Raw genomic sequence first — 19,290 nt, forward strand, 5'->3', positions numbered from 1 at the left:
TGCAAGGGCAAGTGAGAGGACAACGAAAACCAATTAATGGAGGAACTTAAGTGATCATTTAAAAAAATATTCTGGCATTGAAATGGTCACCCGTGAACTTGTGGAACTTATTCTGTCCTTCAGCCCCATACACAAGATCGCCAAAACTTAGTTAGAAGTACTTGAAACTTGGATCCTTAACCAATAGTTACATTATAAAGCACCATTTCAATAGTTTGCTAGAGCAAATTGATTTTACATTTGAGCAAGAAAATACCATTTCCAGCACCAAAAGTTTCTTCCATACCTTAAAGCATATTACACATAAGTCTTACTACACCATACCTTAGATTCCAAAAACCTAACATACAATATTCCAATACAATAACACATTTCAGTGTTCTTCAACTCTGGTAGACTAGGTAGCTTCTTCCCATCACTTACATTATATTTGAGCAAAACACAGGCCAAAGCACAACAACACAACAACAACACAAGCAACACTCGATAAATTTTTCTTTCAGTTTTCATCCTTGAAACTTCCTTCTTCAAATGGCTGGCTAGAGATTCTGGACCCTTGATTTCATTTGCATTAAGTCAGTGTCGTCAAACTCCTCTTTCAATACAGAAAAAGCTTGATGTCCTCCTTCAAGTAGTTCCAAATCACCTCTCTTGCTCAAACGAAAAATTTTGCATCAACAACCCATTTGGATATCTATAATTGAATTCTTCTCTAAACTTGGCACATCCATGAAAACCTTCTCTCGAGATTCAATTTTGTCAGAGTTGTTCTTATTAGAGTTATAATGCCATAATAGCAATAATATCCACCTTCGTCTTGGGGAAGAGCCCAACTTTGTTGAGAAGATTGTGAGCTGCTATTCGTGTTCCTGCTCTCGATTGCAAATTTCAAAAGCAACTTCTCAATGACCTGCAATTTTTCCATTTGCAAATGAAAGTGAGGTCTAGGGTTTTCGATTGGAACCTAATTTAGGCCCAAATCGTCGATTTGGAGCAAGAAAAGGGCTCAAATGACGTCAATGTATACATTTTTAATGACATCATTTTCCCAGCAAGCCATGTTGGATGGGATTAATGCCATGTAGGATTTTCAGATAAGGGAAATGATCGATGTCACTTAAGTTTTCTCTTTTTTTCTTCTTTAAGTTATGACGCTTAAGTAATCGCTTAAAGAGTTAAGGTACTAAAGAAAGTATCGCACGATAATTTTGACATTCCCATTTCATCATACGAATTTTTGGTGGAATGGCAAAGGCATTTGTCATTGAAATGCACATGAAAATTTGCATATTGCCTTTACTCGTCATCTTACTTTTTGAGGTCGTGCGTAGTAGAAACCACTCTATGCATGATTAAAGAGACATAATTTACTTGATAATTGGCTTGATGCGTGATCATCCAATGCATGAACAACTGTCTCTATTCCTAAGTGGAGACTCCTGTTGGAAAAGTACATCTAAACTCATAAAATCAAAAAGATATTTTAAAGATATTGAAACTCTTTTATTAATCATGGCCGGCGGGAAGAAAAAATAAAATATTCCATTGACGCTTGAAGGAATGTTATTAGCTGATCAGTTAAAAGTTACTATATGTAGGACTTCGATGTGTTGTCTTTGCATGGGGAGAAGATGTTGACGACATGATTAATCCATTCAGAAATGTTTTTACTCATTTTTTATGGGTTTGTTCTGACCATGTCTGATTTATGCCATCATTCTGCCTCACTTTTTTTTAATAATATTAACGAGGCGTTTGAAATTTTTTAAACACCCGATTAATCCTCACCAAACATAACTATTTTTATTTTTTTACAAAACCTTAAAATATCTTGACATATTCAGGTTTGCACTTCTAGAGTGGCCCCAGAAGAATGCACAAGTTTTTAATTCAAAATAAACACTGGATCAATTTTTAGAGTTGTTTTTCGGTGACTTTATCTATATCAAGACTATATTGTTTCGAAAGCCAGTAAAGATTAAAAAAAAATGCTTCGCTATAAAAAGTTTGATTCTTTACTCTGATTTGATCTTATTAGTTTGTGAATAGTTATAGAGATTTAAGGTTAATCGGTAAATGAATATACATGGTGATGTCTCAGATTAGTTTGATTCTTTACTCTGATTTTGATCTTATTCCTTCAATATGACCAACTCGCTCAAATATCCCAAATACATAATGTCACACCTCTGAATGCAACAATTTTCTAAACTTTTACGTTGCCCCTCAAGAGCCTCAACTACAATAATTAAAGTGGCCCTTCACATAAAATAGGTTGAATTGGATTTTGGGCTATATAACTCAATATAACTCTCCATTGCCATTGACGAAAAGGCTAAACTAAACGAGGATTGAACCAATAAGGCTGAGCAGTTGAGAAACTAGCAAACAAGAGGCCCATATTAAAGGAGCTCATCATCCTTAATTCCAGCAACAATCCCACATGGCTCCAGCTCCACACTCACAACTAAGGGGGATAAAAAAAAGCTGGAAAAAAAAACTATGAAACTCTGCATTCATGATTTCAGATTGGGAAGCTAGTTCTTCTTTCTTGTTACATTTTTTGAGCAAGAAATACATTTAGCTGCTGGCCTAAGGATATTAAAGAAATGGACGACAATTGCACCAGATTTTCACCATCTCCAGTTAATCGATCGAGTTAGCTGCAAATGAATCAAGATTTAATAATCATAGTTATATGCCATCTGACCATTTCATCTGCGATGAAGTTTCTCCGCAATGTTACTGATTAGCTGAGTCATCCTTCGCTCTTTGTACGAAAATTGAGTCGGGCTTTTAGAGGGGGCCATTGGCATTGTGTTGCCTGCACATTTACAGAAGGAAGACAGAGAGCTTGGAAAATTTATTTTGCTGTTGTATGTGGATGATATGCTGGGTCTAGCTTGATGGAGATCTACTGACTGAAGCACCAGTTGTCAAAGGAGTTTGAAATGAAGGACTTGGGAGTAGCGAATCATATTATTGGGATGAGAATCATGCAAGATAGATTTCAAGGAATTTAAAGTTGTCTCAAGGAAAGTATATTGGGAAGGTGCTAAACAGATTCTGAGCTCAGAATGTAACATCTAGCAATGCTCTTTTAGGAAGTCACTTCAAACTTTGAAGAAGTTGACACCACTGACGGATGAGGAGCTTGGACTACATGGTTAAGGTGTCTTATGCATCAGCTGTTGGCACTTTGATGTATGTTATGGTGTTTACCAGACCAAACATGGCTCATGCTGTGGGAATTGTGAGTAGATATATGGCTAATCCAAGACAAAAGCATTGGGAAGTTGTAAAGTGGCTTTTAAGATACTTGAGAGATACTTTAGGTATGACCCTTTGTTTAATGAAAAATAGGGCGACTTTACAAGGCTTTGTTGATGCAGATCTTGGTGGTGACTTAGACAATAGGAAGATCGCCCCGAGTTATGTTTTTACCTTAGGTGGCACTACACTTAGTTGGAAATCTAGACTTTGAATTATGCGTCCCTCTCAATTACTGAAGTAGATTTTGCTATATATGAAGCTGGTAAATAGATAATTTGGTTGAAGAATATTCTGAAGGAGAAAAGCAAAGAGCAAGATAGCAGTGTTCATTTCAGTGACTGTCAAAGTGCTATTTATCTTGCAAAGAATATTGTCTTTTGCTCACTGACAAAGCACATTGAATTGAGCTATCATCATATTCGTTGATTGATGATGAAATGTTGTCATTGAAGATGATCCTTGGGGTGAAGAATTCAACAAATATGGTAACCGGGACTGTCCCCAATGAGAAATTGAGGTTGTGCACCTTTATGGTAAGTGATGAGGAGGCGGTTGCATTAGGACAATTTAGGTTACAAAGACAAGTAAAGACTAGCTAAAATGACACAAATGGTCCTTGAACTTTGGCCCAATGTGCAATGTGGCCTCTAAATTTTTAATTTGTTCAATATAGTCCATAAACTTTAGCTTAATGTGCAATGTCGTCCCTCAACTTTCAATTTCTTCAATGTGGTCCTTGAACATTTGATACATGTTTAATCTAGTCCTTGGACTGTATGAAAATGTTCAATATTGTCCCTAAACTTGAATTAATAGAAGGATAACATTGAACATTTTCATATAGTCCAAGGACTAACTTGAACATGTACCAAAAGTCTAGTGATCACATTGAACAAATTAAAAGTTCAGGGAAGACGTTGTACATTGAGTTAAAATTCAAAGACTACATTGAACAATTTAAAAGTTCATGGACCACATTGCACATTGGGTCAAAGTTCCTGGACTATTTGTGTCATTTTCCGTAAAGACTATGAGACACTATTGTTGTTTTGAAGATCAACCTCTAAACTCCAAGTGGGAGATTGATGTAGTTGTGAAGTCTGATAGAGAAAAATACTATTAAAGCAAAGTGGAAAGTACTGCTGCTAAGACTATACATGTAATTTCCACCATAACTTTGTATACCCTAGATTTTTGCTATATGTTTGGGCAATTTCTCTTGTAATTGTAATTTGAAACTTGTACTGATACTGATAGTGAAAAGATTTCTAGTGCGGCATTATGGTTTTTCCCTATATGATTTTCAAAGCGTTTTTCACGTAAAAATTTGCTTGTCTTCTTCTTTTATTTCTTCTCTTTTACTTTTGCGTTCCTTATAAGTATTTAATTAATTAATAGCACATTTTGGCAATGGTGATTAATGCCTGCAACTTACCTTATTTTCATCAAACAAGTTAGGCTAAGCATCACCTTTTGTTGTGTTTTCCACTTATTATGTGATGAGCTTATTTCCCTCTCCCAATTTTTGTTGCTCCCTCCACCATTCTTCAATCAGCTTTGTCCACTCAAGAAGACACAACAAACACAATACAATCTGAAACCTAAAATTGCAAAAACATATCACGAACAAAGCAAATAAAGAAACAAAAGGAACGAAGTTGAGTAGATCCCACGTAAACTCTTACATTCACATTACTGGGTCGTGCTCATCGATTTCAGATAACAAACATGATTAGAAACTCGAAAATCTAGCGATATATCATGCCAATATTTTTAAGGTATAACGAATGTGAAAGTGCCCTTGAGAGCCAATCTTGGTGACTGGTGAGATCAGATGGATGTTCCTTAATTTTCACATTCCCTTAAGTCTCTAAGCATCAAGATGAGAAGAAAAATGGATGTCTAAGACTAACGGTGGTGGTGGTGGTGGCAGCTTTCGAGAAGGTAGCGAAGAGAAAACTTGCTTCCACGTTTCAAGCTTCGAAACAAGAGCGTGAATATCTTCCTCTTAATGCTCCCTCTAACCGGCGGAAACCTCACCATTCTTGCACCGCTCATCACTCTCTGCGTCGCCGCCGCTAGCCTCGGCCTCTCCAGCTCCATCTTCATCTTCTGCTTCCACTGCGGTATCACTCTTTCTTTCTTTTGTGTGTGTATGTGTGTGCATGAAGCGTCACTGCATGGAGAAACACAGAAATGTGGAGGGAGGGAGGAACCTTCGTGTCACCTTCATGCCAGAGGAAACTTAAGCAACTTCGTAATTTGTCCAAGCGCCACTGGAGTGAATGACCCCTTCGGGGCAATCTTTTCTGTTGCCCTGTCATGTACCACAGTCCAAAACTGTACCTTCGGTTATAGCTTTCCCGGGAGAGGACGAACACAAAACAAGTCTATGATACGGCGTTTTATATAGGGTCACGAGCATCGGATCGTCTCCTAATAAATTGACCTGTTCGATTTAAAAATGTGCTTGGACAAGCAAAGTCCAAGGCATAATTAGCGTGGGATTACTCCATGTAATCTACTTTATGCGTTGCTAATAGTCACGGAAGATAAGTGAGAGAGGAAACTAGTTACCTCTTGTGCAAACTAAGCTATATCTCGCATGGGGGGAGAAGTGTTAGAAAAGTCCTAAACTCATTGCGTTAGTGCCAATTTAGTCATAAATATTTTAATGGTGTCAATTTAGTCATAAACCTTTTGATTCAGCGCCAATCTAGTTCTTCCGGCTAATTTTGACCGGATATTGCTGATGTGAACAACTGTTAATAATATTTTAATATCTTTCAAATTATTTATTTATCTAATTTTCTTTTCTTTTTCCTTTTTTTTTCCTTCCCTTCCTTCTTCCTCTAGCCAATCATCGGATCTCGGCTACCAGCCAGAGGCCAGGGCCAACGAGGTTGCCCTCACTAGCCATTGGCGAGGCTCGACCTCACTAGATGGCCGTAAAGGCGAGGCTCAAGCCCTCGCCCATGGCCAGCGAGGGCAAGCCTCACTAGTGGCCCACAAGGTCCGGCAACCGGTTGGAGGAAGAAGGAAGAGAATGGGGAAAAAAAAAGAAAAAGAAAAAGAAAGAAAAGGAAAAGGAAAATAATAAATAAATAAATTGAAAAAATATTAAAATATTATTAAAAATTATCCACGTAGATCGGCGGCGTCCACGTCAGCAATATCCAGTTAAGATTAGCTAGAATGGCTGCATTGGCACTAAGTCAAATGATTTAGGACTAAATTGGCACCATTAAAAGATTTAAGACTAAATTGGCATCAAAGTAATAGGTTTAGGATTTTTCTGACACTTTTCCCCTTGCGTGCCGAAAGCTCATGCACATTCACCAAGAACCATTCATTTCGAGAGATTATCTTTGGAGCCCACACTTGCGATCCTTTTCATTTTTACGTGCCCTTACCGATGAAGTGAATCTCACTCGAAGTTCAAATGGTCCGAGGACTATTAACACGGACTGAGCTCAAACTTTGTCATGTCCATGGAATAATATCGCAATCTCTTTCAGGTTTGCTCGCGAAACATTTTCCCGGCCCTTGCAAAGACAGAGAGCAGGAAAATACACACCAAAATGGAAATTAAGGGCTCACACATTATTCATGGCTTGTAATAAAAGTGCGACGGTGTCGACTAGGGGTGTCCTCTGCGGTCGCGTCGAAGGAGGCGACTCATCTTACCGGCGATGAATTTAATGCCGCGGATGAAGCCAGCGACGATCCTTCGCTCGACGGATCCTCTTCTCGGGAGGACAACGCAGCTACGCGGCCTCTGGATATTCATGGCATCTGGCGATCCTCGTGGACTCATCGTTGTTCTCTGCTTGATTACTTACGCGATTCACATGAGCGAAGGGCTTGGGATGTTTCCATCTTTCCATCTTCGTATGAATGTTTTATAGAAGACGCCCGACGCGGTGAAGGATGCGAGTAAGAAGCTACGCCTAGGGAGAGACAAAAGTTAGGCTTAGAAATGGATCGAGGTAATACTAATATGTGATTGCAACGAGGATTAAACTTATGTGTGTCAGCTAGAGACTTAATTTTATTAAGATATCATCGCTCAACAGTCAACTCACTCGGTTTAACGTTGGACGAGCCGCCATAACGGGACCGAAACAGAAAATTCCTGCGAAAACGAGGTTGCATTGATGCTTATCGTTACGTTCTCTTGATATGATGGCGAGAAGTGTACCCCGGACATAACAAAATATTCTTTTTTCCTTCTTTATTACAGAAGTCAATGTTCACTGGACCGTCGGATAAATCGGTAATGCGTGCAATTGCAGGTTGTGTCACAAAAGTTTCAACGCATGATGCTCGTTTACAAGTCGTGTTTTCCACAGCCGGTCAGCCGAAATGACCCTTTTTTTTTTCTTTTTTATTGATGAACTAACTAATGTCTTCTATTCGTCATATAATTGCAGCCCAAAACAAGGGTTTGAGTCAACGGTTTTTTCTAGAGAGTGGTGTGTGGTAGAGAACTTCCGACAGAGTGAGAGAGTGAGAGATTCCGTCTAGATGATGCCAGAATTTTAACTATGTTATGGATTTATTGTTATGTGTTAAACTTTAATAATTGATGTGTTTAAATTTGAGAGAGTTAAAAGCAATATTGTACAATTAATAAATAATGGATGTTATGGAAATAATGGGTATTTAAGAAGCAAAGAAAATGGATGTTTTGGAAATAATGGGTATTTAAGATATGTTTGTCCAAGGGGTGTGGAGAGATTCGAACTCGGGTCAATCTTCTCTAGTACCATTTAAAATTTTGTGGGATTATTGCTAACCGTTTGAAAAGATTATAATGTTATATGAAGGTATAGTTTAATGTTTAATTTTCTAATCCATAATCAAAGAAATATTGGAACATACGAGAATCGAGGGCACATGCAAGCATATTCCTTTATATTAATAATGAAGTTTTTGTAACATAAAAAATCCTAAAATATGATAAATATGCCCATTATGACACATATTTTTCCTAAACTTTTTGTTGTAACATAAAAAAAAATCCCAAATTTGTACTTATATGACAAATTTATCCTCATTTCTTTAAATGATTTTTCAACCAAAATAACGTTATTTTTATTTCATTTAAGTCATATGGACATTATGTCAACATCGAGCTTTCCAGCGTTCAAATAGGCAAATTTTTAACGGTGTTTATTGACAAAATCTTGACGGAGAGTAAATATATCATATAAGTACAAGTTTATGATTTTTGGTATCTCAGAAAAAAGTTTAGAGTGAATATGTCATAGTGGGCATAATTTATAGTTTTTTGTGACTTTTACTTTTATTGGTAGTAGGAGTTTTATTGAAAGGAAAGAGAGGAGTAATTTCTTAACACAAGAATAACTAGCTTTTGTTCTTCTTCTTCTTCTTCGTTCTTAATCTATCTCTTCTCTCTCTCTCTCTCTCACTTTTATTATGCTTTTTAATAAAGCGTTGGAATCAAACTCTACACCTAAAACTAAACGTTCTCACCCCACCCATTTCCTTTAATGCTGGGCCTTCTTCTTCTTTCTTTTTCAAAAGTACATTTTATGAGGGCTAAAATCGACCGGCATAGTTTCAGCCATCAAGAGAGATCAATCAAATGATAGAAGGGAATTAGGTTTTTCTCCCCCACTTTTCACAAAACATTCCATCTCTTATTTTCCGCCCTCCCCTTGTCCCCAAACAAATCGTCAGTTCTCCGTCGACTTCTACGGGCGAAAGTCTCGTGTAGCAAAAAATTACGTGTGAGAAAACAAAAAAAGAATCGGACTTCAATCTCGACACAGCTACGATTCATTAATTACAACTAAGATGTGAATGAGATCGTGCATTTCACCAATAAATGGATGGGTCGAGATTGATAGGCACATTGAATACCAAAGTCGAGGCACAGGGCGCACATATGAACGAAGTAATAGCACTTGTGGACATATATAATCTTCTTTCATTTCATTGTATCTTCTCATTTTGATTTAGTTTCGTTATCGTTATAGGAACTTTATACTTGGGATGGCAGAAGCACGTCTTTGAAGTCCACATAATTTTGCACGTTGACTTTGCTCCTCAAATTGTTCTTTTTAGGTCATGCTCAGTGGAAACCATTTTGAGAATATGATTAGAGAGATGTAATTTTGCTTGGATTATTAGCATGACGTGGGATATGGATTCTTTACCGTGGCCGGCGGCAAGAAAAGTAAAAGTTATTGCATTGATGTTGGAGGCGATGTTAATTTCGTTGTGAGCTGATCAGTTAAGAGTTACTGTACACGTAGGACTCTGATGTGTATTTTGTCTTTTGTATGGTGACAAGATGTCTACCTCAAGATTAATAGTCCACTTATATATGTTTTTACTCATTTTAAATGGGCTTTATTCCAAAAATCTATGATTTATATTTTATACCATCTCTCCATGACACTTTCTTTTTAAAATATGAATGAGGTGTTTGGGACTTTTGAGCACCCGCTTAATTCCCACCAAAAAGTGCTCGAGATACACAAGTAGGTGCTCTTGGTGTGGCCTGGGATACGCAAGTGTGGCAATTCAAACTCAAGTCTTGCAAGGAGATCGAACACACTTACCACTTAATCACTTTCTTAGAGTTGTCTTGATCAATATCAAGACTATTTTGTTTCGAAAGCCAAGAAAATTGCCCAATAAGTTCTAAACCCACAGTAAGGCAACCAATTCAATCCTAAAATATTTCAATTGTGTCAATTTAGTCTTAAACCTTTTGATGATTTGCTAATTTAGTCCTAAACCTTTTAATGATTTGCCAATGTAGTCCTTCAACGATTTCTGGCTAAAATTATCCAGAATGACTACATTGTCAAATCGTTAAAAGATTTAAGACTAAATTGACAAATTGTCAAAATGTTTATGACTAAATTATCATAATTGAAATGTTTAGGATTGAATTTGCCGCCGTACAATATATTTATGACTAAATTGGTACAATTGGAAAGTTTATGACTGAATCGGCTGCCGTTCAATAGATTTAGGACTTTTTGGTTAATTATCCCTCTGAAAGCCAGTAAATATTTTTAGAAAAATGCTTTGCCGTAAAAAAGCTTGAATCTTGATCTTACTCGTTTGTTAATAATTGTAGAGTTACTAAGGTTAATCCCTTAATTAATGTACAAAATGATGTCTCAGATTGAGTACTTGAATATGACCAACTTCTTTGAATATCCCGAATACATGTTGTCACACCTCTTAATTCTCCAATTTTCTAAACTGGGACATTGCCCCTCAAGAGCCCAACTCCAATAACTAAAGTGTCCTTGTCATTGAGGACAAGGCTGAACCAAACGGGGATTGGACCAACAAGGCTGAGCTGATGAGAAAACTGGCAGATAACAGGTCCAGTTTACAGGAGCTCATTACCCTTAATTCAAGCAACAATCCCACGTACCTCCAGCTCCAGCTCCACACCAAAAGATAAGGGGGATAAACGCACCAAAACAACAAATTTGAAATTCTGCATTCATGATTTCAGATTGGGAATCTAGTTATTCTTTTTTTTTTTTTTAGGGCTCGGGGTAAAGTACGCAAACCACCACAAATTTGAAACTCTGCATTCATGATTTGAGGGGCAGATTGGGAATCTAGTCATTCTTTTTTGTACATTCTTTAAGCAAGAAATACATTCAACTGCTGGCCTAAGAAAATGAAATAAATGGGTGACAATTGCACCAGATTTTCAACATTTCCAGCAAATTGAACGAGTTAACTGAAAATGAATCAGGATCAAATAATCATTGTCAAATGCCGTCTGACCTTTATATCTTCAATGAAGTTTCTCCGCAATGTTACCAATCAGCTGAGTCATCCTCTGCTCGATGTGTGAAAATTGAGTCGGGCTCTTAGAGGGGGCCATTGGCACTGTGCTGCCTGCACATTTACAGAAGGAAGGCAAAGAGAGCTTGGAAGATTGATTTAGGGCCTCTCCACTTTCTAGGCACAGGGGAATCATCATTGCTTCCCGTCAAAAATCCTTGAATTTGTTCTCTCTGTTTTCCACAATAGATGGCCAAAAGTACACAACATTCAGAGGCCAAAAATCCTTTACAAGTTTTGTCAATAAAAGGCCTTAAAACTAATCCGTCAAATGGAGAGAATGACGAATATAGAGGGCAAAAGATAGAAGACGTGCAGTGTCATTCCCCTCCAGAAGAGCAATAAGGACTGTTTCAAACTTTGAATTGCTTATAAAGAACTAACATAAAAAAGGCTGAAATTCAAAACTTTGACCACTGCACAAAAACACCAAAGCACAAGCTCATTGGGTGGTGCCTAATGAGCCTGAGATTTCAGGGTAAACAGATTTTGGACAATAATTGATTATTTCCTCCAATCTGCACTGGACAATGCTTCTGCGCAATATGAAACGTGAAAACCTAAACCTGATGCCACTATATCACTCCAAACAGATGCATGTCTCCGACCGATCAGAATGCAGATATACTAATGGTAAAAGCAGGGATGAGAAAGTATAAAAATATTACCCGTGCAGCATCCTTGAGAGGCCCCCAGCATTCAATGCGGTTGTACTTTTGAGAACTCGAATGGAAGTAAACCCATACTGGAGAATCCATTAGCTCTGGATGATCTCTGAAAAGTAATGCATCCCCATGCAACACGGCTTCGAGTACCTAATTCAAATGGAAAGGGATATCCTGTTCATTGTCATCCTGAAATTAAACGTTATCTATGTATACTACTGTTTAAAAAGAACAAAATCTCTCTGAAAGGAAAAAAAATATATAAGCATTTTCATGCACACGTGGCCGAGGAAAAAAAGTCATCGATGTATACAAATAATTCTCATATGCATTTTCTTGTGATTGTAAACGATTTAGCATGATATGCAAATCATTTAGAGGTGAACACAGAGTAGATAATTACCAGAGGCATCTCCTTGGAGAAAATGTGGTATCTAAACTCAGCAGCAAGGTCTAACAAGGGATTTGGACCACTAACAAAGCAATGAATGTGCAGACACATCTCCTTGTTGACTGACTTCCACTCAGCAACCACATCATCCTTTTCGTACCATCCTCTTAACTGGCACCAAGGCAAGCATAATCGAGCTCATTGAAATGCAATTCAGTTAACAATTAAAAGTTTTCAATAGATGTTGAAAATGTCTAAGTGTCACATTCAACGAAAATTCTGATGATAATCGTCTGGATTGTGTTTGTTCTGTTGCCGAGACAGGAGAGGTAAAAAATATTTGCAAAGGGAAAGTATATACCTGATCAAGACTGATGACATTGGAGATGGTCAAAGTCAGATTGGCGGTGAAGTCACAGTGAGATAAGATGTAAGTTCTTGGGATGATTCCAGAATAATTATCAGACTCTCCTACCGTAAAATCAACTTTTAACTTTGAAGCTTCAAATCTTGCTGGAGGGACCAAAAGCCTAACGGCCTACGAACTCAGAGAATATCAGAACGAAAGGAAAGAAGGGTTGTGGGGTCACGAGAAGAAAATTCTACCACAGTTAGCAATGCGTTTCTGTCCTTGTGGAAATAACCAACTAAAGCCTCAAGACAAAGCAATGAAAGTGACATTCGTGCCTAAACAAATATGCAATTCGAGAACATCCCAAATTCCCATTTGCGAGGATGGTTAAAGCATCACATGTCTCGAGCAGAGGGAAGAAGGATACCCAGACTCAGAACAGGCAAGGAAACAGGTGAATTCCCAATTTTGAATGGAGCAACATGTAGTTATAATTAACCATAGAAGACATAATAAACCAGCTAATCAGCAGCCTATTACAGATCAGTCAATTATTTTAAGATCTGAAGTGGTAGAAATACTTCCGCAAGGGTGAGTGATGAGTGTGTGTGTGTGCGTGTATTCATGCATACACAAACACATCAATGCACCTCCAAGTTCAAATTTTTAAAAGTCCAAGCGAAGAACAATGCGACGAATCATTCCAAGTAGCTCACTCACTGATTGCAGGACTAAACAATGATCAAGACGATTGATTACACTACAGCGTCCAAAATGCAGGAGGCATTTTCACCATAAAAAACCATTCTCCCACACCACGGAGCAGCGCAAATTCCTTTTGACTGTCCAAATTTACTCAACCAAACCACAATGCGAGTATCCAAAACAACTACTCCGTCAAAAACCCACAAACTCAATCCTCCAATAAAAAAACGCAGTAATGATGGCTTGGCTATGCTGCTATTGACAATGCCAGGGCATACCTCAGAGACGAGCGTGCTGTACGGAGATCCGCGGTTGCACTGGACGGAGAGCGCGGCAGGCGGCGGCGGCGGCGACCTCCCCGGCGACCGGAGCTGACAAATGCCGGCGTTCGGCGTCGGCGAGAAGGCAGAGGAAGCGAAATGGGAGGCCATGGGGGGGTGCATAACACTGGTTTTCTTCTCCTCATGTTGCCCGCCCCACCATTGTCGCTCCCACAGAGAGAGAATATGTGGAGAGTGGGAATTCTTGGTTGACTGAGAAAAGAATTCGTGGGACGTTGATTGGCGGAGAAGGTTGAATGGTCATGACAGGTTGGCAATCAGCTTTGTGTCCTTTTTCCTGTGGCGGCTGTGGTGGATAACGTGGCGACGTGGCTGTCGCTGTGACGATAGATGGGCCCCCCAAACTTATCCATCACCCCGCTTGCGAGGCGCCCGACCCGCCCGACCCGGCCATCCGTATAAACACGCGACATATCCCTCTTCGAGGATTGTTTTAAAAGAATCAGCGCACAAATAATAGTGTTAATATCATAAAAAACTCCAAACTTGTATACCTGCGATAATTTTATCTCAAATTAATTTTTTGACAGCCAAAAATTCCAAACTGGTACACCCGTGATAAATTTACCCTCAATTGTTCCGGTTAAATTTTACTGTCAAATTGCTTTGTTAAATGACGCGCGGCGGTTAACTGATGTGTCATTTTATGTTTTGCCCTCCGTTTATCATAAGTGTACAAATTTGTGATTTTCTGTGGTATTAATCCAATTTAACGAAAGCTAATGAAGTGTAAATTTGTCACAGAAGTACCAGTTTGGGATTTTTAGTGGTCAAAATATTAGTTTGGGGTAAAATTGTCACAGAGGTATCAGTTTGGGTTTTTTGTGGTTAAAAAATTAGTTTGGGGTAAAATTCTCACGAGTGTACCAGTTTTGGGTTTTTTGTGATATTAACCCTAAATAATACTCTACTTTCGTCTCACTCCTCTTTATTGTGTATATGCGTATCCTAATTTGATCTCACTCCTCTCTATTATGTATATGTGCATGCAGTGCTCGCAGGGAGCGAACCCCAAACTTTATACTCTCCGACCCCACCCTCGATCCCTTTTATCAGCAAGGTCGCATGTTTGTTGGCTCATTATTCATTTTGGTTTTTCTTATGCTCTTTATTCATTTTGCTTTCGATTAGGATTAATGCTCTACCTCGTTCGATACCACGAGCTTTGCTCAATATAAGAAAATGTAGGTTTTAATGTGTTCTATTGCTGCAAATTAGAATTCTAGCATATTTTGTAATATTTCTTATCAAATATTTTTCTAAGAATATTTTTATTACTTTTATTGATACTATTAGAAATGTTGTTGATCACATATAAAATTTCTCAATGTCTGATAACAGAGACAATTAGGAATTTTCTAAATCTAATTGAGTTTTCATATTCTACATAAGTATAACTGGAATTCACGCACGCACTACGCATGTGCTCAATTATCGTTATGCTTATTTTTATGTGAATTTTGTAACTTTAAATATTTTTTTTTGTAAGTGAGCAAATCTAGCTATCTATTTCATTTTATTATGTAAAAACAATAAGAGAACGACGAGGGAAAATGGAGATGATTGGAGGAATTGATAAAGAAGAATCTATGTAACTGTCAAAGTGTGTGGTGGGTTGGTCAAACATAAGACAAGAAAAATCGACCATTATCACGCCAGAGGATGCCACGTTGTTTTCAATTTATCCTGCACCCACCATGAAAAATCGACGCAAAAACTATCTCAAACATAAAAAAAAAAAAAAAGAAAGTAGAAGGAGAGAGAAAGAGGGAAGGATGAAGATAAGGAAAGCAGGACTCGCAAAAGAAGAAAACTAAGAAAGAACACTACGAAAATGCAAAGGATGCTGAAAGGTGGGACCCATAATGGGTAAAATGGTCACAATACTTTATTTAGGAGTGTTTTAGCCAAACTAGGAGTGGGAAAAGCGCGGCCCAGAATTAATACCATGAAAAATCCTAAACTGGTACATCTGCGACAATTTTACTCAAAACTAATTTTTTGACCATAAAAAATCTCAACCTAATACATCTGTGATAATTTTATCCTCAATTTGTTTCCGTTAAATTTTACTGTCAAATTGTTTTGTTAAATGACACATGGCAGTTGACTGATGTGCAAGTTTTATGTTTGGCCCTTCGTTTGTCATAAATGTACCGGTTTGTGATTTTTTGTATATTAATCCAATTTAATAAAAACTAACGGAAGGTAAATTTGTTACAAATGTACCAATTTAGGGTTTTTAGTGGTAAAATATTAGTTTGGGGTAAAATTGTCACAAGTGTACAAGTTTAAAATTTTTAGTGACATTAACCCTTTATTTTATAGACAACCTTCTCTTGACTTGCTCACTTTGTTTTGTTTACTCAACTTCCCCAACTGGCATTACTACGGAACCAATTAAAAAAGAAAACAACGCTATCCTAAGTCAGATTTTCACAGCTAGCATACACATCCACCTTTGAATATGGTCAACTTAGGCCGTGCAAAAGAATCGAAAACCTTTCGGACCACCCGGAATCGCCCGGAATCGGACCGGAACCGGTGGTTCCAAAGGGAATCTATCCGGTTCTCGGTTCCAATTCTTAGGAACCGATCTAGTTCCCGATTTCAAGCATGGAACTACCCACCCGCCCACTCGGACTGGATCTGTAATATAATAATATAATATATTTTCATTTAAATTTTTAATTTTTTAAAAAAAGAAAATCTCCTAAACTAAACATAATTTGCTCAACGTTCACAGCCTCATATTGAACCGAGAAACACCTTCTTTCGCCTTCACCTCACACTCATTCTTACTCTCTCACTCTTCTCGGTTGATGCTCACCTCACCGTCTTTGACTCTCCGTCTCCGTCATTCCGCCTCCGTTCCTGGCTAGTGAGACCAGTTCCATGGACCCACTCGGGAACCGGACTGGACCGCCGGTCCGATTCTCGGGTGGGTCTATGGAACCAACGAGCGGTTTCTGATTCTAATTTTTCGAAACCGATCATTAGTGGGCGGTTCCGGTTCTAGAGTGGAAACCGCTCAACCGGACCATGCTCACCCCTAGGTCAACTGGTCTAAATGTGCACCCGTCAATTTGATATCATCGCTGCGTCGAAGGAAACAGGGTGTGAATTGGCATATTAGGTCCTGTGTACCATTTACATATGCTTGTATTTCGAATTGATATCAAATTGATGGGTCAGTACGAGCTTATCGATGCGCTTACAAACTATTACCGAAGAAGCTTTCCTTCATTTAATATGATTTTGTTTGAAATTCTCATAAAACTGCATTCTCATTAAAATCATTGAATAAATGTTCGTGTGTCCTGGCCACCACAGGAAATTCCAATTTTTTTCCTGACATGGGATGATGAGGCACTACAATTAATTTGAATATTAATAGTAATTGTTTAGAGTTTCGGCGACGATTATAATTGCCGCCGAAAGATTTACCCTCGAATTCATAATCACTACTGTAGGCTGTCGCTAAAAGTGCTAGGGGCGATTGTAGCAGTTGCTGGTAAAGTTTGCTATAATCACCGTTGAAAGTTAAAAGGTAGAACTAACTATCGCGGTGATTGCAGTAGCTGCTACATGTAAAAAGAAAACTTCTCAACTATATTTGGGATAATTGTCCAAAAAGTTTAACCATACGGTATGACGGTCAATTAAGTTATAAATCTTTTAATTGTGTTAATTTAGTTCTAAACATTTTTAATAATTTACCAATTTAATCTTAAATCTTTTAAAAATTTATCAATTTAATCATAAACCTTATGATAACTTGCCAATTTAGTCATTCCGATTAATTTTAGACAAAAATAACTGATGTGGATGCCGGCTGGCCACTAGCTATCCTATGTGGCATAGTCGGCACTCACGTGGAAATTTTTGCATTTTTTTTGAAAAAAAATTCTGATTTTTTTTCTTCCTTTTTTTTCCTTTTCTTTTCCTTTTGTCTGTGGCTGGTACTAGGGGTGAGCATGGTGCGAGTGGGCGATTCCCACCCTAGAATCGGGAACCGCCCACTAAAGACCGATTCCTAAAAATTAGAACTGGGAATCGCACGTTAGTTCCATGGACCCACCCAGGAATCGGACCGGACCGCTGGTCCGATTCTCGGGTGGGTCCATAGAACCGGTCCCACTAGCCAAGGAAAGAGACGGAAAGATGGAGATAGAGACGGAGACGGAGATGGAGAGTCGGAGACAGTGAGATGAGTGTCGACTGAGAAGAATAAGAGAGTGAGAGTGAGCGTGAGACGAAAGCGAAAGAAGGTGTTTCTCGGTTCAATGTGAGACTGTGAGCGTCGAGCCATTTAAGTTTAATTTAGGGATTGAGGATTTTTCTTTTTTAAAAAATAAAAATTAAATAAATATATTATATTTATTATTATATTACCGGTCCGGTCCGATTGGGCGGGCGGACGGTTCCACACCTGAAACCGAGAACCGGACCGGTTTCCTTAGGAACAACTGGTTCTGATCCAGTCTCGGACGATTTCCGGTTCTTTTGCACACCCTTAGCTGGTACTCAACCGCAGCCGACGACTGATCACAGGGGAGTTGACACCTCATATTTTGCCCCTATTTTTTAAAAAATCACTAAGTTTGACCTAAGGCTGATTGCAAGTTGACCAAAGATTGACTAGTATATAGAAGTCCCAAAAACACATTTTAAACCACCAAAATGGATTCTACTTGTCAAAACTATAGTTTTTTGATACCTATATTATCACTCGAATCCAATAATTAATATCTAACCCCTCAAGAACGATTGCCCGTTGTTCGCACTGTTAGGAAATTTGTGATTTGTTGATTCTAATTGCAGATTTTGAATCTAGGTATCTCAAGTGTTCGAACGCAACAAAAATCGGCTCCAAAAGATGTTGGATGAGCACAAAATCGTACTTAAAGGTCTCGAAATCGCATGAAACATTTTGGACCCTAAGATAGGGTAAATGATGATTCTTTTAACAATGATTAGACTCCGAAATAGCGCCCCTACCAAGCTTTAGGCAGCGATAAGATTCGATACCTCGATTCCGTAATTTTGTAATTTCGCCTAGCAATATTGGGCTCGTTGGAAAGCTCTAGACACTAGCGTTACAAAGGCGCAAAATTCACGTGAATCAGACGTCAGATAGATGCGATATGATGATCTCTTTTTAAAGATCACAAAGATAAATACACTGTTGTTTTAAATTCCAACAAAATAATGAGTGAGGTCAGAGTTTGAACTTCTAGAAGGGAAGATTAGCTTTCCTTAGATAATACATACTAGTGAATGATTGATGCCTTAAAATAAAATTTTAGTTTAGACGTGAAAATGACACTAAGAATGATCAATCGATCCCAAGAAGGATATAGTATATAGATAAAATTTTGGAAGTTAGATGTCGAATTATATTAATAACTAGTCAAACATCCTTACTTGGGTTTGACCGCACATTTTTACGAGAACATCAGCAACCTAAAATCGAAATAGGAAAGAAGAAAGTAATAAACTCATAAAAGATCCAGGAATGCGGTAAATAAAAAATAAAGTATTAATACCACGAAAAACCCCAAATTGGTACATTTGTGACAAATTTATCATATACTAATTTTTTTACCACAAAAAACCCAAACTGTTATACCTATGATAAATTCATCCAATGTTATTTTTCATTTAATTTTATGGTCAAATTGCTGAGTTGGATGACACGTGGGAGTTGAC

General features: G+C 38.1%; 1 protein-coding gene across 1 annotated transcript; it reads right to left on the minus strand.

Annotated features, from left to right (window-relative positions):
* Positions 1 to 10,842: 10,842 nt before the first annotated feature.
* Positions 10,843 to 13,737, minus strand: LOC115684627 (magnesium dechelatase SGRL, chloroplastic). Its single transcript, XM_030609442.2, has 5 exons — positions 13,516 to 13,737; positions 12,542 to 12,718; positions 12,193 to 12,351; positions 11,793 to 11,939; positions 10,843 to 11,297 (listed from the first exon to the last, which is right to left on the minus strand). The coding sequence occupies exons 1-5, from the start codon at positions 13,678 to 13,680 to the stop codon at positions 11,187 to 11,189; spliced, it is 759 nt and encodes a 252-aa protein (XP_030465302.2). The 5' UTR covers positions 13,681 to 13,737; the 3' UTR covers positions 10,843 to 11,186.
* Positions 13,738 to 19,290: the final 5,553 nt, after the last annotated feature.

The sequence above is a fragment of the Syzygium oleosum genome, unplaced genomic scaffold (assembly GCF_021117445.2).
Source record: "Syzygium oleosum isolate NSW1041296 unplaced genomic scaffold, Sole_v2.1 Sole_v2.02, whole genome shotgun sequence".
Classification (NCBI taxonomy): Eukaryota; Viridiplantae; Streptophyta; class Magnoliopsida; order Myrtales; family Myrtaceae; genus Syzygium; species Syzygium oleosum.

Bases quoted from the DNA above. Each gene is read 5' to 3' on its own strand.
- LOC115684627 (XM_030609442.2), bottom strand. From the start codon at position 13,680: ATGCACCCCCCCATGGCCTCCCATTTCGCTTCCTCTGCCTTCTCGCCG. The intron at 12,352-12,541 runs GTATATACTTTC...CCTTGGTGCCAG, and splicing joins ATGTCATCAGTCTTGATCAG to TTAAGAGGATGGTACGAAAA. The intron at 11,940-12,192 runs GTAATTATCTAC...CATTTGAATTAG, and splicing joins TCTCCAAGGAGATGCCTCTG to GTACTCGAAGCCGTGTTGCA.